Source organism: Caloenas nicobarica, chromosome 11, assembly GCF_036013445.1.
Source record: "Caloenas nicobarica isolate bCalNic1 chromosome 11, bCalNic1.hap1, whole genome shotgun sequence".
Lineage (NCBI taxonomy): Eukaryota > Metazoa > Chordata > Aves > Columbiformes > Columbidae > Caloenas > Caloenas nicobarica.
The window spans coordinates 6,132,016-6,159,808 of NC_088255.1; the positions used below are offsets into that span (position 1 = coordinate 6,132,016).

The 27,793-nt window shown below is 39.8% G+C and overlaps 2 protein-coding genes across 3 annotated transcripts in view; one reads left to right on the forward strand and one right to left on the reverse strand.

Annotated features, from left to right (window-relative positions):
* The window catches only part of NEK4 (NIMA related kinase 4), a 19,129-nt gene extending 15,472 nt beyond the window's left edge, over positions 1-3,657 (reverse strand). For both annotated transcript variants that reach the window (XM_065642309.1, XM_065642308.1), the window contains exon 1: positions 3,474-3,657. In XM_065642309.1, the coding sequence (XP_065498381.1) occupies positions 3,474-3,566 (93 nt within the window). In that variant the 5' untranslated portion in view covers positions 3,567-3,657. The remainder of the gene's footprint in view (positions 1-3,473) is intronic.
* Positions 3,658-4,831: 1,174 nt separating this feature from the next.
* On the forward strand, positions 4,832-26,409 carry LOC135992908 (inter-alpha-trypsin inhibitor heavy chain H3-like). The gene is made up of 20 exons (XM_065642332.1): positions 4,832-4,921; positions 8,801-8,824; positions 9,975-10,141; positions 11,166-11,270; positions 11,692-11,854; positions 12,776-12,886; positions 13,531-13,656; positions 14,226-14,342; positions 15,122-15,290; positions 15,601-15,726; positions 15,976-16,157; positions 17,106-17,291; positions 18,228-18,367; positions 18,765-18,962; positions 19,129-19,175; positions 22,611-22,724; positions 23,304-23,508; positions 24,612-24,784; positions 25,739-25,850; positions 25,950-26,409. Exons 1-20 carry the CDS (start codon positions 4,832-4,834, stop codon positions 26,077-26,079), a joined length of 2,685 nt encoding a protein of 894 aa, XP_065498404.1. The 3' UTR covers positions 26,080-26,409.
* The last annotated feature ends 1,384 nt before the right edge of the window (positions 26,410-27,793 follow it).

Genomic DNA, 27,793 nt, shown 5'->3' on the forward strand with positions numbered 1-27,793 from the left:
AGAGACAAAGTAACTACGCACAAGCCCTGGGAAATTCCCCGAAACTAAGGGAAATGAAGTATTTGAAATCTCCATGCATTATTCTGTACAGAGATTGCAATTTGTCTAGCAGTTATACAACACTTCTACTGTTATGTTGTAAAAATTGAACAGGTGTGGCTATTATATTAATCTACCTGGTAAAACTCTGCACAAGAATTTTGTGGTGTTTTGTGGATTTTTGACTAATATTCACATTCATCTTTCCCTCTTGCCCCCCATTTTAAATGTGTGTCTATCATTTCTTAAGCCTGAAATACCTGTTTGTGCATCACACTCTCAAAATGGGCCATTTCAACTTACTTCCAGTATACCTTAAAAGTGTAATAACATTAAAGAAAGTATGCAGTCATATGCAAAAAATTTAAACGGATGTCTATGATAAAAGTCATCTGGCTAGACGATTTTGCTGTTCTCTGCTAGAAAAACCAAGCTTAACTCTTTACATTTTAAGTAAAAGTGGACTTTCCCTTTTGCTTCTTCAAAAACGAAACATATGTTCTTTGTAAAAAAAAGAGGAACTCAAGAAATAACATCTCGCAACTTTGATGAACATAGATCATACATTTGAAAATCAAAAAAAGTTATTAAAATATCAGTTCCAAGGTTTAGATTACAAATTCTTCATTTTCATATTCACAAGAAACATCTAACACAGCTGAATTTCTGAAGGCGCGAAACAATGCTGCTGAGCTTTTCAGGTCTGTTCATTCTTTTCTTAAAGAACTTGCATCTGGCAAAAGAACCTCCAGGCAGAACTGACCTGGGACTAATTACTTTGTACAAAAAGTCTACGAAACAGTGAAGCACAGGAGAATAGGAAAAAGCTTCCATCAGGAGAAGAAACGGAGTGAGTAGAGATGCAGTTGGAGAGTTGGTACAGTCAGGGGCACATTGAAAAAATACTTTCTCAAAAACCTGAAAGCAGATGTAATTTGATTTTTTTAAAACTTGCCTTAAAAATACCAGATAACCATATTAACGATCTGTTGCATTTATGAGCTTCTGCATATGCAGGCTTAAACTTATTAATCACTTATTACAGGGCAGTAGAGACTTTTGGTCATACTGAAAGAATGAAAAGGTCTTATGCTCAATCCCAAATTTCTTTTATTCTGTATTAAGATGGGTTTAGAATTTTTTAAAACTACAGATGAAAGCTATTATTTACTTTCCTAATATACACTACATCAAATATATTTGTAAGGAATTTCAGGTTTTGGCAAAAATATAATTGAGGCTGCTGATGAGACAATAAAATCCATAGCACACATTCGTCATACACAGCACCAATATTTAGGTCTGAACTGGTATAAACTTTGTGGTCCTCACTTTTAGGGCTTCAGCTTTCCACAGAACAATCATGCCATGGTTATACACCTGACCCCACTCTTACCTGAGAGCTTTTAAATGGAAACACACACACGAAAAAAATTACTTACTCAATTTCAGTGCCCTTGGCAATTGCAAAGGGTGTCTGCTCCCCAGGCTGGCCGTATTAATTTAGTCCAACTCACTAATTAGTGTTGAGGAAGACTGCCATCCATATACCAGGGGAACCAATTATGCAGAAAACAACAGTACCTCATGATTTTGCATTTCAGAAATCTGCTGGATGTTAGACAAGCTCCTCAGTTCTTACAACCTGCGACAACGTACAGCTCCCAAGAGGAATATAACAAAAGGAATCATGTACAGCATCATCTAAGTTTAAAATAAAATAGAAATGCTATAACTACTGTGTTCGATGTGACAAAGCTTTCAGCTTTATATCAGCATTTGTCTTTAGATGATATACTACTAAAATGCGAAAAGTATGCATATAGTCTAACTTTAAACCTGGCATTGGTTATATTTGGTTTAATGAGCATGTTATCGTGGCAAGATTCCCATGAAGTCTACTGTAATGCTCTTCTGCATTATTTGATACCACATTGTGTACAAATCGGGGGTGTTTTTTGCTTTAAACACTTGGAGCCACTTGACCTTTGCAAAAACAAAACAAAACAAAAAATGAGCAGTTCACAGCACATATGCTTAAATAAAATATAATTTCTTTCACAGAACATGTAGCACTATGCCAAAACACAACAAAAAATCCTGATCTTCCTGCTACAGAACAAAGTTCATAAAAGTTGGCAAAAGATAAGACACAGTACAACGCATCAAATATTTAAGACAAAATAACAACGATAAGGAAGCAAGGCTATTGCAAATGTTCGCGATCAGCAGCACGACAGAGGTGAAATCCAAGGACCTGTATAGGGTTGAAAGTCACTCAATGCACTGTTTGCTTTTAGGACGATGAGGATGGCAACGCTCTGGGGACATTGGACTATGCACCGCGGTGAGTGGCCTGGAGGGAACGAGTGCTGCCATCACAGCCCCCGAACCCGCGGGTCAGAGGGATCCAGCCCCGGGTTCCAGCCGCTCCCCTGCCTTCCCCAGCACGGGACACAGGCTCTGACAGCACCGCGCACAAACAGCCCTCCCAGCACATCCAGCCAAACCCCGGGCACAAGGCTCATCCCCGGGTTTCTGCGGTGCTGCTCTGTGGGTGTGCCGCGTCCCCTTTGCTTTACCCTCCCGCCTTTCCTACCAAATACATCTGCTTTGACCAGGCAATACAGACTATTTCAAACTTCTGACAAAAAGGCAAAGAACCCAAACGCCCACACTTCAACTCTGACATAACCAAAACTTTGCCAGGTCCTGCCCCAGTCGATCCAGCAAACACCAGGCCCGTCTCCCTCCAGCAGAGCTGATGCCAACACCAGCCAATGCCAGAAGCTGTTTTTTCCATCCTTGCTGTCATTTTCATCCCCATCACACGTGTATGTCTTAAAGAGACCACGAGCCAGGAGCAACCTTCTCTGCTTCACGCTGACAAGAGCGGCTGTGTTTTCCTGTCGCCCGAAGGGCTACCAAAGCTGGGCTTTCCTCTCCAAAACAAGGCATTACACATTTGACAAAACAATAAGGAGTTTTAGTTAAATTTTTTTAAAGTGAGGATTTGGCGGGGGGGGGGGGGGGGGGGGGGGATTTTTTTTGAGATTAAAAGGTGTTAAAAAAAAAATAAAAATAGTCTCCTCCACACCTTTAATAGAAGCCTTCAGAGACAAGGGAGACAACAGGAACACCTGGACGGGCAAGCCCAGCTCGTGTGGCCGCGGCCGCACCTCAGCGCCGGCTCCTGCTCACAGCCGCAGCCCGACACCGGCCCCCGACACCGGCCCCCGACACCGGCCCCCGACACCGGCCCCCGACACCGGCCCCCGACACCGGCCCCCGACACCGGCCCCCGACACCGGCCCCCGACACCGGCCCCCGACACCGGCCGCGCCCCCGCACCAGGCCCGGCCGCGCCCCCGCACCAGGCCCGGCCGCCCCCCCGCACCAGGCCCGGCCGCCCCCCCGCACCAGGCCCTCGGTACCTGCTTGCTGTCCTGCTGGTGCCGCACCAGGCTCACCTCCCCGTAGCTGCCCTTCCCCACGGCTCGGAGGAAGCGGTAGGCAGCCAGGGGCATCCTCCCGCCGCCCGGGCCCGCTCAGCGCCTGGCGGCCGCCGGGACCCGCCCGCCCGGCAGCGCGGCCGCCGCTGCCATAGAGATGCCGACGGCTCCCCGCTGCCATAGAGAGGACGCCGTGATGGCGCGCAGAGCGGACGGCCGCACGTCTCTATGGTGCGAGCGCCCCGCAGCGCTGCGGCGGCCATTTTGGAAGCGGGTGAGGCGGCCATGTTAAGAGTGGGCAGGGAGGTGCGAGGCGGGCGGTGAGCTGCAGCTTTTCCCTCCCGAGAAACAACGCCGTTCCCTCAAAAACGGTGTCTAACGAGAGTCCGTGGCGTGCTGCTCCATGAGACCGGTGTGCTCAGCCCCGGGGAAGGATGGGGACACAGCGGCGGGCCTGTGGGCAGCTGTGCCCCAGCACCCCCGGCACCGCTGCCCTGCCACCCTCCGGTGGGTGCTAAAGCTCCAGGCTGGTTTAAAAGGAGCTCCTGGACCTGTCCTGTTGGCCTCCCATGGCTGCCCCCCTGCGAGCTGCCTGCAGGAACACCAGGAAATACCTCAAATTCTGTAAACCTGGATATTTTGTTACCACTGAGCGTTTAACCCCCAGTCTTCAAAGTTTGTGTTTCGTTCGGGGGAGGAGATGAAATCTGTTAAAAAGATGAAGAGACAATTAACGCTGTCACGATAACAAATAAAACGGGCCGTGCGGCAGCAGGCTGGGTGGGTATCGGCTGTGCGGGACCCTGGAGCTTGGGCCTGGTTTCGGCCGTGAAGATGGACAGGACAGCAAGTAACAGGAAAGTTCTGGGCTGGATGAGACATGTCAAATAATGATACAGAAATCGGGTACCTGAGTGATATGCAGGATTACAGGAGGTAGTTTTTGAAGAGGAGCATAAATGGAGTTTAAGAGACTTCAAACTCTGCTCTGGCTGCAATAAATTCGGGCCAGGGCCAGGCTTAAGAATGTATCAGAAAGATAATGGTTTTCATTTGGAAAAGAGGTGAGTCTGGAGCAGAGATCAATCTCAGCTGTCTGTACAGGAATGGCTGTTGATTTTCTGTGTGGAGAGATTATATAGAAGAGACATTGCTGAAATATTCTGTAACTACTTTGTAGCAGTATTCTGCAGATGATGCAAATTCAAAATTCAGTAGCTGATTTTTCTCGAACGCCTAATGTTTAATCCCACTTCTCACACTGGGTTATTTATTAACACTTGGTAAACAAGGCATTATATATTTATGCATATCGTTCAGATTGGAAGCTTCTTTCCAAAATGGAAAACCATCTATTACTTTTCATTTTATTATTGATTCCTGCCTTTGCATCATCAGATCTTTTGGTAACACATGTCAGAAACATCAAGGTAAGCAATCAACCATGTATGGGGCTCCCATTCTTCATAGATTAACTTCCTGCTAGTTATCAACGTTTATCAGAGATGGCAGCCAGATAAATATGTCCAATATTCAAGTGCCACAGTAGGATTTTTCTTGCGAGATCTGCATGCTAGCATAGCATGCAATATATCTGTGTCCCTCAAAGGCGCCGTTCTGGTTTTGACTGGATCTCTAAGGCAGCACTTCCTCGTGTTCTGCTTAAGCTTCTTCAGTTAAGTTCCCAGCCACTATTCCTCACCTCAATAAATTATTTTCCTCTCTCTCAGTAGTTACACGCTATGAAAAGTTACAGAGGGAAAATGTCTTTGGGGAGCATTGTAGGTTAGTGGGTAGAACAGGACAAAGCAATTTACAGTCAATTTCTGTTGATTAGGTAGCAGTCTTTGCCAAGACTTTTTCTTTGAAAATCAGGATAATAACATATCTAACATTTTAAAATCAGCTTGAGATTTATTGCTGCACATTGGAGATGCCATGGGTTCTTATTATTTAACCATTATGCAGCCCAGCTATAATGTAGCTTTTTCCTCCTGATTACCATACTACCTGTTGTTCTCTGTATGTCTTGCAATACTAAAGCTTTTCTAAATAGAAAATTGCCAAAGCTTAGTGCAGTGCTCCACCCGTACATACAGAACACTACAGAAAAGTTCCTTGATTCTCCCAGTTTTGTTATATACTTTATACAAGTGTGATTTGATTGAAATGGAGGAGATTGCTGTGTAGTGTGAAGGTCTCAGTCCCCATCCCTGACTTCCCTCCTTTGAGCAAGCAGGATGTCAGTGAGGAGTGGTGAACCACAGCTGGAATTCTGTCTGGCTGATGACCTTCAAGCTGTCAAAGCTGCTTTTAAAGCCATGGTCAGGTAAACACAACTGGCAGACCCAATTCTGCTGAAAATTGAACAAAAATCCAAATCAAAAATCCCTACATGCACTTGTACACCTTATTCCTATGCATGCAGCTACTAAGGGTGGGAAAGGTTTTTCTAGATTAAAAACTACCCATAGAACTACATATTCAAAGCACAGGTAGTGATGATACAGCCTTCCTTTTATGAATCTCTCATTTTGACAGCAGTGAGACTCCTACATAGTTCACAAGGAAGTTTAGTTTCCGTAGTTTAGCTGCATTATGGTCTCTTCTCTATGATAGCCAATTAGCATCACTTGGGATGATAAAATCTTTAATGTTGCTGTAAATTCGGAAATAATATTCATGCCTTATTTTTCCTATGTAGTACTTAAGGATATATTTAAATGCCTTATTCAGTGTTGTGAATTCCTGGAGGTCACTTCAAGTTAACTGTACAGTCTTTGCTGAATCTTTTAGTCATGCTGTGTTTGAGCTTCCCAAGCTGTAAAACCAGGGCTTCTTTCAGCAAGTGCTGGAATGGGAGCCCTCTTTTCCCTCCCTGTTTTCTTGGGAGTTCAAATTCCTTTTTTATTCTGCTCTTCCTTACCAATTTCTATAGATTTTTTGCACCTATATTCTTTGCTGTTGCCACAGCAAAACAGTATTAAACAAAAGCGGAATTCGCTACTGTTATACAACGGAAAAAAAATTCCTAATAATTGCCACAACTGGCAAATATGTGGAAAAACTATAGAAACATTTTGTCGAGTAACTGTAATTATACAAGGTAGAGGATATGAAAAATCTCAGTTTGATCTAGAATTGCATAACATTTTTTAATGGGACACTCTCACTTTCTGCCCACATAACTTAAAATGACCTTGATGTTAGTGAGGTCTCTAGCTACATCCAAGTGAATCATTAAGAATAAAAAAAATCCTAGAATCGCAGAGTCACGGGATGTACTCCCTGTGCAAACCAGGGTCAGCTAGAGCACGTAGCCCAGGACAATATCCAGCTGGGTTTGAGTATCTCCATTGAAGATCAGCCACGTACTAAGCGATTAATACCTTTCACCAAGAGATTTTTCCGTATTTTCTTTTTCAATGAGAATGGCAGAATACCCACCCAAAATATTTACAGAATCAGAACACAACTCTTTCAAAACTACTGTGAAACCCATAATTCTGATCAGGCATGTGCACAACAGCAATTCTGTAAAAGTTAAATGCAGGTAAAGTATCTTTTAATTTAGGAGTTAGTAGTCAGAATTGCAGAATTTGTAACTAAAGAACATATTTTTGCAGCTTTTTGTATTCTTAAACTGCTTGGTAATTCTACTCTAAAGAAAAGCTTGTACCAAATAACCTGACGTTTCAGTGACTTTCAGCTCTTCATTTCCTGGAGTCAATACCTCAGTTCATGTTTTGTAAGGGGAAATGATGAGCCATAATGACAGTATAGATATAGAAAAGATAATTTCAGTTTTGGAAAGGACAGTTTTGAATTGGCGCATACTCTACACAGGCATTAAAAAAGCCCACATAGGTTTGTGAAACAGGAGAGACGTACACACAGAAATCACCTGTATGGCAATAACAGTTTGGAAGATGAACCTGGAGAAATGTATACAGACTTTTTGGCCAGATTCTTACAAAAGCTGAGAAGCTCCCCCCTCATCCTTGCATTATCATAGATTTAATATAGTATCTTGAAAAAAAACTCCAAAACAAACAAAAAATAATGCTCTGTGTCTCAGTTTGCAACCCGCAGAACTCCTAAGTGTGAAAGTTAGCAAAAGTCTTAAGTCCCCATGAGATGCATATGTGACTTGACACTTCGTTGTGTCTTTACCCCTCGATTTGGTGGAACAGGTAAACACACTTGTGCAAAATGTGACGCACGGGGCTCTTGTAGCCAAAAAAGATAAGGTATTTGCAGCCAGGCTTACAGGAATTGAGTTACACAAGCTGTTATTTTAACATGATTCAGTAAGTACGTTTGAAGCCTGTCCTCTCTTTCAGAAGAGAGTACATTGTGTTTTTGTAGAACTTCTGGTATTTTCACCTATTCGGGGAGCAAATATGCAAAAAAAAAGTTTTAACAGGTTTGGTTTGTTGTTTTGTTTGGTGTTTTTTTTTTTTCTTCCATGCAGCCTTTCATAGTGACCGCCTCTCTTCTCTGTAACCCTGCTGAAATAATATCTTACTTATTCACATTAGAATGAGAGGCTGTTGGGTTGAAGCAGGAAAAAATTAGGAGTAAGGAGCACAAGGATGGGTCTGCCTGATGGTTTGGATGTGTGTATAACTGGAAAAAGATGCACAAACTGGTTTTTTTATGCTTTGGGACAAACTCCTTTTTTGTTCCAAAGGAGAATTAGTTTAAAAAGCAAAATGTATACCACAGGACCCAGAACCAGGAATTCCCAAGAAAAAGATGTCGCCCTCAGGACAAGATATTCTGTTTTTGCTTTGATGGCACCACACAGCCAAGCTACACTCGAGGAAGCCATATTAAGTAGATTTTAGTGTGTTCTTTTGTCTCAACAACATTAAACATAAATGGCACTGAGTATTCAATCCTCTCTTCCTCTCACTCTCCCCTCAGGCGATCCATTACTGTTTTTCAGCTGAAAGAAGATAACTTCTTGTGTCACTTGAGCAAAATACAAACTCAGCAACATTCAATGTTTAACTTGTCTTTCCAACTCATGGTATTTAAGGTGCACTAACATCGAATGAAAACAAAAAGGTTTACCAAAGCTGGGATTGCTGTAAGCAAAAAAATACCTGCCTCAGATGCCTTACTTGCTCTTCCCCTCAAATTTAATTCAGTTTGCTAATGAGAACCTTTCTCAAGCCTTCCTTCTCCTGGACAGCTTCTTTGGACTTGGAAGCAGAAGACAACTACATAGGTGTTAAGTGATTTATTTCTAAATGCAGCTTTCCTACCTTAGTAATGATTTTTTTCCATTTTTCTCTTTACAGAAGCGAAATGCTGGTGATGACTTGGTGAGTAAGGCTTGGTTTTGTTAGAGCTATTGAGAAAGATTTATAGTGACAAGAATATGCTTACTATCTTCACAACATGTTTCTGTGAGTCCAGTCTGAGCAAATGGATATTTCTGAGTGGGTATGATGAGAGGAGTAGCCCAGCGTTGCTTGTTCTAGGCAGTAAGACTAACTGGGCAGTTCCTTTCTGAGCTCTGATGGAAACTCCTGGACAAGGAAAGCAAATAAATTATTTTTCACCTCGTTGTATTTGAATAAATAGCAAAGTTGTTTGAACTCACCTCTGTATCTCTTAACAGACATCCAGCCTGTGATGGTTTTATTTTTACTTTTATTTTATGTTGTAATTATTTCTAAAGAAGGCAAGAGACCTCAGCTCTGAGGCTGATTTCACTTGGCACCCAGACTCTACTTCAGCAATGCTTAAATGTTTCAATTGTTTAGGGACCTTCTCAATTAACCAGCTAGAGATCAGGCCCACCGTCAAACACCCAGGGTTCCTTGCAGTGCTGGTTTTGCTGCAAGAAGCAAACCTTGCTGTTGTGGAGTTGCCTATGGAGTCATATCTGTTGTTACCTCTGCTTTCCTAGTGTCTCCAACAACCTTATACATGAGCGTTCAAAGAAAATAAATATTTCCCTACCCACTTATTTAAAGAAGAATGAGCCCCAGTTGTAAGGATATTGAGAATAACATAAAATGGAATTCAGAGCCATCTGGAATTGTTTAGGTCTGTTTTTAAACAAGTGACTCCTTAAATCCCTGCTCTAGGAGTCATCCAATCAACTGATAATTACAGTCACTAATATAGTGAGGCAGCAGCAAGTTGTTGTGCTCTTTGACTTAACCACAAGCAAAAGTCACAGTCTTAATAGAGAAAAAAAAAAGTGATTCTTAGAACATCAGTGTCTTTGCTGTGGTGGTAGTATTTTGTTAAAGAGGCTGTAGATAGAACTTGTGGAGTAGCACCGTGATGGCAGTGTGACAGGTATCCACGGAAATGACTCTTTTTATGATCAGGTATTTCCTGTTTTGCTCTGGAGTGATAGAATGTCCTGCCATGATTTCTTTCTATAAATATGATTATGGCTGATCAGTGTAACAGCTAGCACTTTTTTTGTATGTTTGTTTTTAATTTTTCAATCTACAGGTTGTCAATGGGATAGAAATCTATAGCATGAAAATTGATAGTAAAGTAACTTCACGATTTGCCCACAACGTCATCACCAGTAAAGCTGTCAATCGTGGAAATGTACACAAAGAAGTTGTCTTTGATGTTGAACTCCCTAAGACAGCCTTCATTACCAACTTCAGCATGTGTGTAATCTTTATATTATTGTTAGAAAATACTAAAAATCTATGCAAATGCAACTGGGAGAAACTGAACCAAAATGTTCATTTTTACTTTGCCACTTGATAGATTTCTAAATGCCTCCTGGGTAATTTTCTGATTCTATTAACTTAACATGCAAGATACTTGGAGAAAAGCAAACGTTGGTACACCTATAGAAAAGATGACTAATTTTCAATTATTTCCGTTCATCATCGTGGACCTTAGGGAACGGAGCATCTTCTCTGGAGATCCATTCATCTTTTCAGAAACACCACTTACTTACTCTGGTGTTCTCAAACCAGAAAAGTTCTATTAGTGAATTTCCCTGATGGCATTATAGCTTAACTTATTTTCATTTAAAAATCATATTTGAATCAAAGGCAGGAAATAGAATTATTCCTTTACATTTGTACCTTTCATTGCAATAATATGCAATTCTCACACCATTAGGAGGTTTAATTTGGTTTAAACACATCCATCTCAGCTAATCACACTATGCCTCTTTTATTTTCAGCAAAAAGAAACAGCAACTTTTAGGGCACAGCTATTCTTAATGCGTGCTAGAACTTTTATTATAGGATGAGATGAACCTCCTATGAGAAATGCCTGTTTAATGGTGTAAGGAGTCTAAGGATGAAATGTTCAGCTGTAGACAGCCACATTTGGATCCAGAGATTCATCCTGCCGTTACATGAAATGAGATTGTCGTGCTGCTAAAGTGTAGGAATATGGCAGGTGTAAGTGGTGTTGCCATCAGCTTAGTTTTGATCTAATTAATTTTCAAAGTAAAAATTGGTTTAGATTCTCTTAAGATACTGAGCACAAAGCTCTTCATTCCAGCCAAATTCACTGAGAAGACTGGCTTCAGTGAAAGTGCTCAAAACTGGCAATACCAGATTCTTGAAGATGCTTTTTAGCAAACCAATCAATAGACAGAGAATTACCTATAGTAACTTTTCATGTATTGGTGCAAACCATTCAGCTCAACTAGGACTTTTTCATCTGCAGGACAATTGATGGTGTCACTTATCCTGGAACTGTAAAGGAAAAAGAAGTTGCAAAAAAGCAATATGAGAAGGCTGTTTCAAAGGGACAGACTGCTGGTCTTGTCAAGTAAGAATGATGTCATGTGTGGTTTCCACACCATCATCCCATAGCAAATCGTCAGATTTGAAATAGCTTGTTCTGGTGCATTTCTGAAGTTTGTTTTTTACAGGACCAAAGAACAATCATTAAGTTAGAGTCATTGCAGTGTAAATTATAAAAACAAAATAAAACTTCTGACTACATAGGCAATACCTACAATTATGGAAAGACTGTTTCTGCGACTTTTACTGACTTTGTATAACCTGTTCCTGGGATTAAGTTCACTGGGAAAACTGAGTGAATTCTACAGTGTTAGTATGATTTTAGCAACAGATCAAAATTCCCATATTTGTTTTACTCATCTTTGAAAATCATACTCCACCAACCCAAACATTAAATATTGTTAAAAAGGATAAAGATATTCTTTTTCTTACCCACTTAAATACAGAGCTTCAGGAAGAAAAACAGAAAAATTCACTGTCTCGGTCAACATTGCAGCAGCCAGTAAAGTCAGTTTTGAACTCACATATGAGGAACTGCTGAAGCGACAATTTGGAAAATATGAGATGTTCATCAAAGTAAAACCAAAGCAGCTTGTCAGAGATTTTGAGGTAAACGACAAACTGTATCCAAATGGCTACTGTAACTTAAGAGATGATGAAATTCTGTACATCTGTTGAAAGTGGAGTACCATGGTCATTCCCATTGGTTCGCAAGTGATATTTCTAATGAATTGTGTGTGGAGTCCACACTGGCGTGCTTTAGTGCGAGTTTTTATTTGTAAGCCTGATCAATTGGCTCAGCTACTAACCCTCCAAAATAAATGACATATGGAAACCTGAAAAAGCCATTATGATGCCTTGGGCTAAAATAGAAGACCAATAACTTTCATAAATGCCTTTATAGCACAAACTACACCTTTCTCATCCCACCTTTACACTACATCATCTTAAATTACAGTGATACATATATCACATTCGAGAATACTGTCTTTTGTGTGCCAAAACTTGTCTTTGATCACTACAATCTGCCTTGCTAAAACCCAGCTCTAAGGCAAAATTTTTCTCCTTTGTATGCACATAAATGCTGTGTAGAAATCATTACAAAACTCAGTATCTGTAGAATTTCTGGAGCATTATTTTAAACATACTATGATAGAAGATTCTGAAATATAGGTCAAAGTTGGGCACAACTCACAGTTGTTGGCTGGGTTATATTTTTGAAGGACTTGAGTATTGACATTTTACAAAATTCCAGTATCTAACTTTCAGATAAGTTATATTTCTACTAAGGTTTATTTGTTTCTAGCTGTGTTTTTAAATTCTGTGTATAAAAATGTCTGCTTGGCTGATGGCATGTCTACACATTGTGAATTTGGTCTGCCATTATGAATTACAAAAGTAAATTTGTTTTTCTTCTACGAAAATTACCCCTCTTTCACATCTATAGTTGCCTGCTGATCCCCCTGTAAATGGCTAAGTTGCTATATTGTGGGGTAATCAATGACAATGAATTTTCAATTAATATTTCAGATCAAAGTAGATATCTTTGAGCCCCAGGGTATAAGTGAGCTGGAAGCGGAAGGAACATTCATCACCAATGAACTACAAAATATCATAAAGAAAACTTTCTCAGAGAAAAAGGTACAATGACTACTGCATTCCATTTATTATGGTTATAATTCTGAAATAATAACATCAGTGCAAAAGTGCTGTAGTGGCTAGCAATGAAAGTGAGAGGAAAAAAATAGAGAAAATACAGGAAAGCCTTGTCTGTGCAAACAAGCTCTGAATTCCAGGCTGGCAAGTTGAAGAGCATCTCCACGCAGTTCAGAAGCCACGTACCTGTTTGCATGGTGCTGTACCCAGGCTGGTAGGTCTTGTCCCGCAGCAGGAGTTGGAAACCTCGATACCGATAGGACCATTTCCTACAGAAGAACTGAGTCAGTAACAAGTAGTTTGCTCGTGTGTGGAGCTGGTAGAATTCCTGAGACACAGACTGCCCAACAGCCTTCTTGAAGGTGTCGTTCAGAGTGGAGGGCTGAACCAAGGAAGAAGGGGAAGTAAACATATGAAGAAAGTTCTAAATAGCATCCTTCACATATCAGTTACCCATCAATAAATATATAAATGTGTCAATACAAACTAATGCCTAAGCTGATAAAACAGATTATTCTTATGTCTGTGAATATAAATATACTAGTTTTACAAAAGTGCAAACTTCTTTGTGTTCTGTAGAAAATTTTCAGCTATTAAGGTTCAGATGTAATGAAGGCTTTTCTTTTCAGGGCCATATCTCTTTCAAGCCAACCCTTGATCAGCAGCGAACCTGTGCAAGTTGCTCGCAGTCTCTCTTGGATGGTGACTTCACTGTAAGATATGATGTGAAGAGAACAACTCCAGATAATTTGCAGGTAAATCTGACAGCTCAAAATTGTTGAACAGCTTAGCTTGCACAAAGTCAGGGGAGCCAGCTGTTACCTGAAGGACAAGGAGCTGAGCATGACAATACAGCTGACAGCAAAGGGGCTTTCGCCAGCCAAGAGCCCGCTCCCCACAGTTCCTGAGCGAGGCAGACCCTGAGATGTCAGTCAAATCAGCTGAGAGTCCAGGTCATAAGGGGAGTTTGTGGTGATGAGGCAACCCGAGGTCAAGGTGGGAAGTCAGGCTGCAGAGTGGGATCCAGATCAGCGGAGTCCATGGACAGGAACAGGTATGGCTGTGGCACAGCTGGAGACAAGGTGTTCTTGCAGTGTAGCTCAGGCAGGGACTAAAGGCCCGGGCTTGTGCTTAAATGAAGCTCCGGGGCCCATGGACAGAGGTGAGACTGGTCAGGACCTTTAAAGCTTGTTATTCCACTCAGCAGCTAGACACTAAATGAAAGTAATTTCTTTTTAACCATTTTATCTTTATGATATACAAAAGTTGTTTGTGGTTTGGTTGGTTTTGTTTGGTTGGTTGTTGTTTACATTTTATTTTTCAGATTGTCAATGGCTACTTTGTACACTTCTTTGCACCAACAAATCTTCCAAAGTTGCCTAAGAATGTTATTTTTGTAATAGATATTAGTGGCTCAATGTCTGGAAGAGAAATAGAACAGGTAAGTTATCACATTCACTATAAAGTCCCAATGGACAAGCCTCGGTTGTGATGGAAAGGACATGGTGGCTTAGAGTGCATATGCATGGCTTAAGCTGTATTGAGTGTTTTTATCTGTGTTGTTTCTAATGCTCAGCACCATTAGTACTAGTTCAAAGTGTTAATGTAGAACAAAATTCTATACATTGAGGCTATATTTACTTACTTGTAAATGTTATTAGTTCAAAACTGTCAACATCAACATTTCCAGAACGCTCTGTCACATGTACTGGACAGTTCCAAAATTAAAATGTGCATACAGTACTATGTGCAGTATTTATGTTGTTATTTCCATCTCCTCTGGGATGCAGCAGCTCTTTTCATACTTAGGACTCCTCATTCTAAGCTAGTGCTCAGAATTTTCAGGTTTTGGTGCTGCATGAAAATAGCCACGCTTGCTTGCATAGGAGCGTCTCCACCAGCCTGTAGCTACTCGTTTCCCATCACTTTCAATTTGCAATGCCAGCTTACCTCAGTGTAAGCAAGGAGCCATGACATGAGACCTGATTTTCCTCTCAGCTACAAAGATTTACCAGGTGGAACTGCAGCTGGCTGACTTCACTGGAGTTACTCCGTAGTAGACACAGGGACTGGCAAGGACAGAACAAGCTCAGAATTTTTGCACGGCATCCTGTGTAAAACTTAAAAACACCCAAATGCTGAGAGATGAATCACATAAAACCTCTAAGCACCTATTTTGGTAAATGTTGAACCATACATTTAAATCTCCTTGGCTTATAGACAAGAGAAGCACTTCTGAAAATCTTAGACGACATTAAAGAAGATGACTTCTTCAATTTCATACTGTTTGGTACTGAAGTACACACCTGGAAAGAAACATTAATCAAGGCCACTCCTGAGAATTTGGATGAAGCAAGGGCGTTTGTTCGGGGCATTGACACTTCAGGCGGTAAGTACTTTACTGGACTTGCCCATGTCTCATTCTGGAAATTAATTTACCAATTCAGTCTGTGGACGGAATGCTACAGCTTTTTTTTTATTACTGATGAGACACTCCAAAAGTTGTTTAGTCAGAATATGACACCTACTTTTTCTTATGTTTCCAAAGCCCAGGTACTTTACTGTCTGAACCTCCCCCTGCTTGCAAACCAAAATCTTCCATTTTCATACTGTAATGAGATCTCATCAGATTCCAGCGAAAAATGGGCCTTTATTTTGACTGTTTGTGCTGAAACCAAATTTTTCTGTCTACTGTGCAGCGACAAATTTACATGGTGGTATAATGAGGGGAATCAATATGCTGAATGATGCTCATGAACGAAACGTAGTGCCCAAGAGAAGTGCTTCTATAATTATCATGTTAACAGATGGCCAACCAAATGTAGGTAAGTTTGTGTTGGATGGAATAATAAAGGGAGTGAATTAACTAACAAAAAATGTTCTGTTAAAATTGGCCTCCATCTTTGATTTCTGGATGTTTTCATGATTTAAATGCTACTATACCAGCATCATACTACTAAAACAAGTTTTTGGTAATGCCTCCTAAGAAATCCGAACGTGACTAGCCACATTTAATTTTGTGATAGCTTTATCTATTTATGAAGAAAACTCAAATTTTTTCTGGCTTGATGCAGGTGTATCAAACACTCAGGACATTCAGGCAGATGTAAAAAAAGCCATTGAAGGAAAATATCCCTTATATAATCTTGGTTTTGGTTATGGTGTCGACTACAACTTCCTGGAGAAGATGGCACTGGAGAATAAAGGATTGGCCCGTCGGATTTATCCTGACTCTGATTCAGCTTTACAGCTTCAGGTACAGTAATCACCCCTTAAATTAGATGAGAGATACATTAACTCAGATAACTATACAGATGTTCTTATTTTGAAATAATGAAAACCTCAATGTGTAATCTGGTAGCAAGATACTCAGGAGCCTGCTGTAATCAGAATTTTAGTTGCATTTAATTGTTCCCTTCCCTTATATAAGCAGAATGTGGAAGAACAGTAAAATGGAGATACTGTGGGCTATGGAAAAGGGTTCCAAACTTGGCAAAGCGTGACACAAGTCCTGGTTCTGACGGACACAAAATTGCTGCAATTGTCATATCTCCTGTACCTCACAGGTCATGTAGGTCAGGTCATGTCAAGGGAGGAGAAGGATGACAGAGCATAAAGGCTCTGGATATTCTGTCTTTAGGAACTTAGTGCAAGCAGGTGTATCTTACCATATGTCTGAAGCATTTTATAGTCATATAAGGCATGAGAACAGGTATAGGCAGTACAGAGTTGACCTTTTTTACTTCTCACTTTCCAATAGCAGCCATTCAAAAAATTCACCAAAGAATTTAGATACTGGATTTCATTGCAAGCTCTGCCAAAATCAGATATCTAGTCTCCTTTGGGTTATGTTGTCATTTCAGTCTCTGCAGGGAATAGATCTAGAAACTTACTTCTAACAAATGGGGAGAAGCTTGGGATACCCCTTGATGGTGGATCTCAACATCCACAGCATGGTTTTCTCAGATATTTTTCCTTTCTCCTAGTGAAACTGAAGAGTTTGTATGTCCTTTCTCATTTTCATTATTTGTAGATTTTTAGGCCTTATACTCTGAAATTTAACTGAGTATTTAAATACTTCTCGTAAAATACACTTTTGGTTTTCATCACTGAAATAGCAGGATGTTTCTGGCTGCGAACCTACCTATGAATTTACCTATGAACTAAAGAAACAATGTTTTCCTTATATTTTTTTATCCCATAGGGATTTTATGATGAGGTGTCAAATCCCATGCTCACAGACGTGGAGTTAAACTACCCAGAAAATGAAATATCAGACCTAACTAAAAACAGTTTTAAGCATTTCTATGATGGGTCTGAGATTGTGGTGGCTGGGCGCTTTATAGACAACAGCCAAAACAGTTTGACTGTAGATGTGAGAGGTGAAGGCGTAAGTATGGATTCCTTTAACTTAAGTAAGATACGCAAAACATCAATGTTCAAAGCTGGCAATACTTAAAATATTTACTGGTATTTCTTTACCCAGTGACAGGATGTGTTACTGCATATGTGAAAAACTAAATGTGCCAAAGTCATTGCTTTTAAAACTGCAAGTTACTTGCCTGAGTCAGGTGTACTAGGGTCGGTCTGGAACAACTTTGTGCAGTGAGACTGGATTAGCTTTGCTAACAGGTTTGTTGGAGGTTTTTTTGGTTGGATTTTTTTTTTGTTTGGTTTTGTTTTGTTTTATCCAGTTTAGTCTCTGAATACGCTACCTGGTTATTTCAGGAGCCAAATGTTCAGTGTTCACAGTCACTAGTCCTCACTGGGTGAAGAAAAATAGAACTCTACTTCTAATAGGAACTAAATGATCTAAATACCTCCCCAGCTCTGGATTCTGTAAAAATATTTGCCATGATATTCAAGAAACACAACACAAACACTATAGATTATGGTATCACAAATACTGTGAACTGCATATATGCCCCATGCACTGTGATGTATTAAATATAAGAAACTAGGCATATTTCAATTACAAATAATGTATTATTAGTAAGTTAGCCAGTGTATCTGCTTGAACATGTTCCTATATGAAATCCCCATCATCATCCAAGTTCTTTAAATCCTGAGTAGCCAAATTCTAACGAACAAAAATGCTGTGTGAATTTGGAAACCCCATTACGTTCTATAGCGCACAATACTAACCTTCACAGAAGCAACAGAACAAAGAGCCTGATACAACACTGACAATTTCCTGGGCAAGGGCTGTGTAGGACCAGACTGTTTTTCAATTTAATAAGATTTTCAGATGTGAGGGTCTTGATTTGGGAAGTTCTGGAACTGTCTGGCTACATATGATACAGAGAAGTTTCCTTATTCCTAACAGGCTAATGACGCCCTGTCATATACTACACAACAGGATGCTGAGCAAACACATAAAGCTTTCCAAGAGCAAGAATACATATTTGGAGATTACATTGAAAGGCTCTGGGCTTATCTCACCATTGAACAACTCCTGGAAAAACGGTAACTATATCTAGAACAACATCTTCCATGAACCCGTTAAGCCATCTGACTGGTGCAACTTCTAGGTTGTGAAGCTGAAATTCACATCAAACCGAGGTGCCAGTGGGAACGCATAAAATTCAGTAAGGAAAATCCCCCAACCTATTCTCCTCCCCAGCCTCAGTATTTCTGCTGCAGGTTGTAAATGAAACAATTTCAAATTATTGTTAATATAAAATGCAGTTTTGCCTTTTTCTTGGATAGCCAGCACTATCAGAAGTGCTCTTAGACTGCAACAAACATTCTTTATTGGTAAATTTGCTGCAGAGAAATGACATTACTTTAAAGAAAAATATTTAATCCAGAGTTCAGTGAGTAATGTAGCAATCATTGATGCTGGGAGTCTATCTGTATTCAGTATTGCAGCTACAGGAGAAGAAAAGGAGAATCTTACAGCTGAAGCCCTGGATCTCTCACTAAAATACAAGTTTGTAACGCCACTGACATCCATGGTGGTAACAAAGCCAGAAGACTATGACAATCAAGATGGGATTGCTGATAAACCCATTGAAGGTATAGACATTTTCACAATTTTACTTTATTTGAGAAACCAAATGTTCCTTTGGTGTTCCCCTAAAGAAAGGCTTTTGTGTGGGCACAGTATTAAAAATGTATCTGAAAAATCTACTTTCCAAGCCTTGCATACGTATGGTTTATGCAAAATTACTTTTCATTGTAAAGTTCATTTCCATCAAACCATCCTTTGTTACTAAATCATACAGACTGTCAGCTCAGTGCACCCCAAAGCCCCCCCCGCCCTCATCTCTGTGTGTTCTTGGCGCCATCCTCATCTCTCCCTCATTCAACAGGTCTGACAAACCTCTTGTGAGGCTTTTCAGTCTCCTCTATTTGCATCCATTATTTTTTTCCCCAAAACGTTTGCTTAGTGCCCCTGAAAGTTCCTCCCAAGCTCTGTGTGGGCTCTCTGCTGGCTTCTAGATGAAGAACTTCCTCATCTCCTGAATTTGGCCTAGTAACTCACAGCATAACAGACATGCTTACTGGAGGTTAGTGGGTTTTTCTTTCAGCCGGAATAAGTCCTGAAATCAATTAATTGCCAAGTGCTCTTCAATTCTGAATAATTCTTCAGGCATTCTGCTGATAAAATTTTTGCATTATTTTTCATAAGCCTCATTATGAGATACTGACATAAAAACACTTCTTGTGTAATTTAACATTCAAATCACTATACAGCATAATGACTTTAAAGTTTACAGCTGGACTCCATGAAATGGAAAAACTTACCCAAGTGTCTGACAGAAGTAGCATCTACTCAGAGTGATCTTCAGCTCTTTGCTTTGCTTTTCCAGGTACTTGTAGTGCAAAGGCCCTTTTCTGGAGTTCTTTCCAAGTAAATCCTCTTTGTATACAGAAAGTATAGAGCAGTAATAGGAGAAAATACTCAAAACACTGCTGCTGTAAAGAAAGTAATTTTTGCACACCCTAGAATCTAGATTCACAAATAGGATTATTGAATCATCTAGTCAGTATTAACAGAATTATGCAAATGCCTTGAAAACTGCAAAAGAGTAAAACCAGTAAGGAACATTTTGCAATGAGGAAATGGCATAACAATAAAACAATTACTAATAGTGCTCTTGTCATATACTTACTTAATTGCAGTTTTGCTGCCTCACATAAGAGCTTTTTACTTTCAGTGTGTTTCTGTTTCATCTACAAATATTTAGTTTTGTCATTGGGAAGAAATGGAATTGTAAAATACTGAAGATACCTGGTTGAATTGTCAAACAGTTTTTAATTTTTTTTTTTTAGAATGTTTTAACAGGGTCTGTTTAATCATACAACTGAAACTGTAAATTTCTCTTTTTCTTCCTTTACTTCTTACCTGCCCATGGTAACAGCCGAAGGTATGTACATTTCTTATTATATTTACTTAATATTTTTAACCATTAGAGATGGATTTCCTGCATCACTTACTTGATCTAGGACATAATATTGTCATAAAATTCTTGGTGAATAAACAAGACTGCGTTATAAATAGATTAAAAATTTTTCAGCTGGCAAAGTTTGTAAATACCATTTTCAGTGTGGTCGCTCCTTTCTCTGATAACTGCAGCATCCCACCATCACTAATTTCAGGCCTAGTATGACTCAGTTGCTTCCCAAAGCGAGTGCTGCTTATCCCAGGTACCTTGTGGAGCCGTCTCTCGTATAGAGGTGTCTGCACTGATGCTGGGATTGCTACTTCTTCAGCACAGCTCTGTCTGCAGCCACCTCTCCATAGTTTCAGCTGTAAAAAGAGTAGAAGACTAGAAACATGTGGAAGCGGGTGGGTAAATCTTACTGACTCCCAGTAGCACAGTTTAGAACAAGGTGGCACAGGGGAATCAGAGAAGAGCAGGTTGTGCCAGCCCCTTACGGAACAAACCCCATGCCTTCGGAGGAGGAACATTTTTGCTGAAAAGTAGGGTGTGATTTCTGCCAATTTATGACGTCTGCTTTGTTGCAGTACTAAATAAACTGGTGTGATTAAGTTTTTCTTTTTAAAAAATGTTTAGAAATTTATACCTAATTACCAGATTTGGGAGTTGGTTTGGGTAGGAGAGATTCTTTTTTATTCTTCCTACCCTCTAAATCAACGTTTTGTTTCATTCACAGCACAGGATATCACAGCTGCCAGGCTGGGTGAGTCATTAGCTTAAGTTTCTGAATGAAGCAGCATCTATCAATGGAAATTGATTCAGACAACAGGAATTACCAGAGAGATAGAAACTGCCTTTTCTGGGTTTATAACTGTATTTTAATAAATGCTACCAAATTCTGCTCACTGCTAAAAACACACTTAAAGGTTGAACAATGCCAGATGAAAAAGTTTCAGCTAAATAGCTTTTGAGGAGTAAATGCCAGTTCATCAAACCACCATTTTTTCCTGAAATCTGTTTCCCAAGAACAGAAGATGGACTTGAATTTGCATGTCCTTTGGAATTAGATAAAGCAAGGGACTGTGATGTCCACCTCTGGCTAAATTAATATGTTCAGTTACTTATGCAAAATGAAACTGTTTTATTCCAGAGAAGGAAAGAGACAGCAACTGATCCTTCAGATTGCTGGTTGGGCAATCCTGGAAATGGTGGTTTGGTTTAAGTTTTTGCTCTGGAGATTAGTCTCTGTCTAGCTTTCTCAAGACCTCATTGAAAAGACAAATTCATTCTGGAAAAAAACAGATGTCAAAACCTCAGAAGTTTTCAATGGGTGATGTTGCATTTCCTTGCTTAATCCTTAAGTCTGAGACATTTGTATCCTACAGATACATTACTTGGGCCTTGTGGAAACCCTCAAAGCAGTTTAGACTACAAATGAAATCCATGTCTATCCTGAAGCTTTGCTTGATTCAGAGGGGGCACAAACCATCATTCCATAGACTATATGCTTTAAAAACGAGGATGGAATTAGCAATTTACCTAGCGTATTAACTTCCTGACGTCTTGCATGTACTGTGCAGATAATGTGTAAATATTCCATTTTGGTGTGAGTTTTTCTAATTTTTTTTTCTTTACTCTTTGCAGCTGCACAACCTTACCTATATACGTCACACCCCACATGGCATACTAGTGGTGAGTAGTTTAGGTCGTGTCTGCTTAGAGGGGTAACAGAATAAGGTATTTAAACTAAATTGCACAATTTTTATGAGTCTTTTAGATAATTCCCTTCCACAAAAGCAGCCGTTTTATTTCTTTCCAAAGGGCTAGTATTTTAATTTAAATATCTCTAAATGTTTTTTAAAGATCATGTCGCTGAGATTATATACGGTCATTGTTAGTCCTCCTTCCCATTGCTAGACTTTGTGTTGGTAACTGCCTGTTCTCTGTTCAGGTGACCTTCCTGCCCTCAGTAATACTTTCATGGCCCTCAGAGATAAATACCACCTTAGAGGTGGCCATCCTGAACCTACAGTCCATGTGCCAAATTTTGCAGTAGTCAAGAAGCGCAGGATATATGTCTCATGCCTGGGAATGATGAAGGGGAAAAGGACGTAGTTCACTTTGGAGAGTTGTAGCAGCTTCCTTGGGTCCCCACCACTCCGCTGGAGGATGGGCTGGACTAAGCTGGGCATACAGCTTGTGCAGGGACCAGTTCCTCCTGGTTCCCAGCATCAGCAGTTCCGTTGCCACAACGTTGAATGTTGGCGCAGAACTTTGAACCTGTGTATCACTATACAAATACCAGTGATTTGCCTTTACAGTTGATGGAGATCCACACTTCATTATATCGGTGCCACAAAAAGAAGATGCCATTTGTTTCAATATCAATGAAAGCCCAGGTGCTGTGTTAAATTTAATAAATGACCCAGTTACAGGTGAGTTTTTAATTTTTTTAAAATACAGTAAATCAGGATACTTATAATAAATTGTCTTAAGTTTAATGGCTATTTCTCTCTTTAATACTGCATAAGCTTTTTTCCCAGCAAAGTTAGGAGTTCCTGTAGCTGTGACAGGGTACCATTACCATGACTGTGTTTTCACTTCTTGCACCAAAATGAACTTTCAAACTTTGTTTGAAAACCACTGTGAGAGTTGAGAGACATAATTTGCCTCAGTGAGTACAAGCAATAAAATAATCCTTAGGTTGCCATTTCATGGAATTCCTGGTAAAGAGAGACCAATGTCACACAGGCTGTTTGTGGCCATCACAGGCTCTTTGTGCTTTAGGAAATAGTAAACTTTTCTCAGTAAAGTGATTGTCATCTTTGTGTAAATGCAAAGAACAGCCACCAGAGCCACCATTCTACTTTGGCATAAATGTGCACAAGTAATTCCGATTTATTTTTCAACTCATATTTTTTTCCTTGAGTTGTTAAATTTCTATGACGCTCCTTGACATCAGTTGATCACGTCCTATCTGTAAAACAGTACTTGATGTGTCCTTTTTATATTAGGCATCACAGTCAATGGAGAACTCATCGGCGATAAGAGAGCAAATAGTGATGCAAAGATCCAAAACACGTATTTTGGAAAACTTGGCATTGCAAATAAGCACCTGGATTTAAAACTGACAGTAACTCCTGAGAAGATCACAGTTCAGAAGGGCAATGAAAAAACAGGTTTCACCTGGCTTGACTCAGTCACTTTGCAGCAAGAAGGGTAAGGCTTACAGAAAGAATAGCAGCTCCTGTATTACTTTCTACACTTTTTTTAGTGTCAATAATATACTTTTAAGATTTGTCTGAATATACAAAAGAAATTGACTCACGTCCTGCTGAATTCTGCTCTCTACTTTGTTTTGTAACTGCTGAATATTTATTCATGAATTCCTCTGCTTGGAATAAGTGAAGAATTTTCCCTGATTTTCTATTAGTATGACTAAGGTAAAACTAGATTGGGTATTGTGCTTAACACAACAGTGTCTTGCAAATAGTTAAAGAATGACGTTAGACACAGTGTGTAACCTTTCAAACAAAGATACAATAACTTCCTGTAAACTGTCTCCATTTTAAGAAATGGAACTGGTGATATTTGTAGAATAAGTACATTTTACCCTGTCAGCAGGTATATTTTTGATGAGATTTATCTATTACAGAATCATTTATACCTGTCAAAAAGGAAGTTTAGAGAAGGAATGGGCAGCATCTCCTCCTCCTCATTTACGTTTTCATTGTGTACCTGTAACAAAATTCCTACCTTCTCAAAGCATGGCACTGCCACAGCAAGAGCACTGGAGCAAAACTGTTGTTCATACTGCATTCTCATTTTTTTATTATGTTAGCCACTCTGGTGCTATCACTAACACAAGCAGAAGCAAATCTTCAGTATCCTAGCAATAACCTAGACAGTTCAGGAGTTGTCTTTTCTGGAAAACAAGAGGAAAAGGTGTCAGTCAGCATCCAGGCAAGGAAGTGATGGTTTTACCTGTAATGTTTTTATTACTGAGCCTGGGGTGCTGTATCTACATATCACTAACCTATCTGTGACTAATTGTGCTGTTATAGGGCGAGTTTTGGTAGAAACACCTTGCTGAAAAGTTTAAAGGCCAGGTAGCCTTTTCCAGTGTAATTTGGTATGAGATGGACTGTCTGGGAGCGCACACAGATTCACATGGACCAAACCAGGCAGCAAAACCTCTATTTTAAGAAACACTGAGCAATTTATAAAGCCATGTTTGTTGGACATGGGGTTTTTTCTCAAGTTTCTTGCTGTTAACTCTGGGAAGCACAATGCCCTAAGTCAAGTTTTTCTTTTTTCCTCAGTTTAACTTTGATAATCAATAGAAAAAAAAATCTGGTGCTCTCAATGGGCAGCGGTGCCTCATTTGTTATTGTTTTGCACCAAGTATGGAAGAAACATCCTCTCCACCAAGATTTCCTAGGACTGTATACATTAGGAAGTGATAAACTGTCCGAACAGACCCATGGATTATTAGGTATGACTTCATTTAGTGTTTTCATGCTTGTCTTTACTTATGAGGCTACATAATTTGTAGACACAGTCCTGTACGTAGCCTTTCTGAACTGAGATAGCAGAGGAAACTGAGATGATGTTGATTTGCTGTATTAAAATTTCTGACAATATATTCTGGGGTCAGACTTAATGCATTATCTTTTCATCAAATCCTCTGCTGCTGCTGAAATCAGTAGCGTCCATTGTCCTCACTGGCATCTTGAAACCTTTATCTTCCTAAATCCGGCCTACAGATATGGGGTTTTTTGTTACCACACTATTCTTTCAGTCTCTTGGATAGTCTGATCTCTCCTTTCATCTTATCACTTTTCTCCTAAGCACAAGCACTCTGAGAAAATACATTAACTGATTTACACAGCTCGTCACTGTTTTCATCATCTGTGACCTCACTAAGTGATCTAAAGTCTATGCTCATTATGGCACTCAAAGCAACAGCAGCATCCTGCACCAGCCCAGACAGGGCAAAAGTGTGCAAAAGCTGATCCTGGCAGGAGGGCAAAAATTCCTTACATGTCAGCCTTGTTCTGAGCATAATCACGTCCAAAAACTTCAGAGAGCAACACATGCATTATTTGATTTAAAAAAGCTAAAGACTTGGATGATACAACTGAATAGACAAGACACAAAGTGAGGATATCTTGAAGGATATGTAGAAAGAGCTTATCTTACTGTGCACTCAGAAGCTGGAACTTACATCCAGATGATATGCATAGAATTCTGGTTTATAAAAAGAAAATAATACCACAGGCATATGTTCAACCTTACATGGAACTTGGTGTTTGCTTATCCATTCAAACCCCTGAGGGAATGTGGAAAACAGCATAGGAATGTAAAAATTCTGGGTTTTCTGTTTGGTTTGTTTCTGCTTTATTGTACGCAACATGCCTGAACTGGTAATTCTGGCTTCTATTTTTAGGACAGTTTTTCCACCCCATTGACTTCACCATACTTGAAATTCATCCTGGGTCTGATCCCAAGAAACCAGATGCCACAATGATTGTTAAAAACAATGAACTAACAGTAACAAGGTAAAATATAATTAAGTTCTTAGAAAAGACTTGGGAAAAATTACCTGTCAAAGTGCAGCTTCTGCTTCGAGCCACCCATGACTGTATTTTCTCTTGCAGGGGCTGGCAGAAGGATTTCAGAGGAGATCCTGCACACGGCGTCGACATTCCATGTTGGTTTGTTCATAACAATGGAGCTGGGCTGATAGATGGTGTTCATACAGACTATATTGTTTCCAGTCTGTTTTAAACAACTACAGCTTCCTCTAAATTCACGGGTATATGGAGTATTTGTCTGAAAGAACAGTATTTTTCAATGTTTAAGAACTATTAAAAATACATAAGCTTACCGTGTTTGGCAATGCTAAGACAGAGTTTTTCTGCATATTTGATCAAATGTTAAGTGCTAAACAGCTATTCTGCTTGTGTGCAGAGATATCACTCATCCACTGAAATATCCTCATTTTACTGAATAATTTACTAGTTTTAAAATTCTGACTTAAAACATTACTTTGTAAAACATAATGGGAACATTCTATCCAGTTTTAAATCAATAACTTAGTGTCAGGAGTGATTTAAATAAAAGCATCAGTACTTAATGCCTTGTTTTGTTTTTCTAACAGCGATCAGTGTTTTCATTCCGGTTTCACAGAGCCCAGGATGCCAGATGCAGTTTGAAATTCAGCACAAGAGGACAGCTGACAGCCCAGCACGTTTCAGGATCATTCAGCAGCACTTCAAACCATCGGGCCGCTTGCCCGCGCAGTGCTGCAGGCTGGCTGACTGTTAGCATCCAGGAGTTCTGTATTTTAGTATTTTATTTTGAACCTAACTTTTGAATGCCCATATCTTTATAAATTAATGAAATACCACAGTTCCAAACAGCACTCAGATTCAAGTAATAGTAGCTGTCTTTTGGACAGTATCTTTTTTTTTTTGTAAGAGCCTTACAGTCTTCCAGTAAAATTCCTCCCTCTGTTTCCATAACAGAATTTACAATGTATTTCAGGACAAGAAGTGTCCCATTTATTTATATATTTATTTTGAAGTGGAAGAAATTATAAGCTCCTACTTCTAAAGCAAAAAATAAGCAGATTTCTTAGTTACTTCAAGTTTTCTTTTAATCAAATCAGCCATAACAAGGCAATTGTGGCCTCACAGGGCAAAGTAGAACGTTTCCTACTGTTCTGTAACAAGGAGATAAAGTCAGTGTGTGGGAAACTAGAATGCACACACACACAAAAGGAAAGAGGAGCGTAGTGGGAAAAAACAGAGATGACATAAGATGTCATGGGTTAAATTGGAAGAGCAAAGCTAGAGGTGAACAAAAATGCAACAGAAAAATCAAAAAGAAAAAAATATAGAGGAAAAATATACTTGCTGTTAAATTTATCGAAGCCTCCTCCAGAAACAAATTCCTTTACTGAAAACAGAAGAAAAAAAAATCAGTTCTTGCAGGGGATGCATATGTCACAGTGGCTAGATATCTCTGCCTGCTAAATTCAGACAAAAATAATGAAAGAAAACAATTGTTTCTTACAGAAGATAATAAGCTACTGAAAAATGAGGAAGACAGGGAGAGAAAAAGGAAAGAGAGAAGACCAGAAAATTGAAACTAGTAAGGTTAAGTTTACATGGTTCTGAATTTTTATTGCAAGATAAGGAATTAGATTGAATCGAATAAAGCAGTGATTCACTGTGGATCCTGAGGCAGGAGCTGCAGGACTGCCCATCAGGGCCCGTCCCAGACTCAGGGCTCCTTTGGAACAAAAAAACACAGCCAGAGACAGCAGATCTTGACCTACCTGGCTGGCAAAGTTCAGGCACAATTTGATGATGGGCACGGCCTCAGCCAGAGCTTTCCTGTTTAATTCATGAGGATGAGGCCAATCTCTGGAGGTGGCAGGAGCCTTGTTGGCCGTGACTGAATTGTCAGCCAGAAGTTGACCTCGAAGGCTGTTGTC

Excerpts from the sequence above, each read along its gene's own strand:
- LOC135992908 (XM_065642332.1), top strand. The coding sequence starts at position 4,832 with ATGGAAAACCATCTATTACTTTTCATTTTATTATTGATTCCTGCCTTT. Across the intron at positions 18,368-18,764 it reads GAACAACTCCTGGAAAAACG|TATTGCAGCTACAGGAGAAG; the intron begins GTAACTATATCT and ends ATCTGTATTCAG. Across the intron at positions 25,851-25,949 it reads AATGAACTAACAGTAACAAG|GGGCTGGCAGAAGGATTTCA; the intron begins GTAAAATATAAT and ends TTTCTCTTGCAG.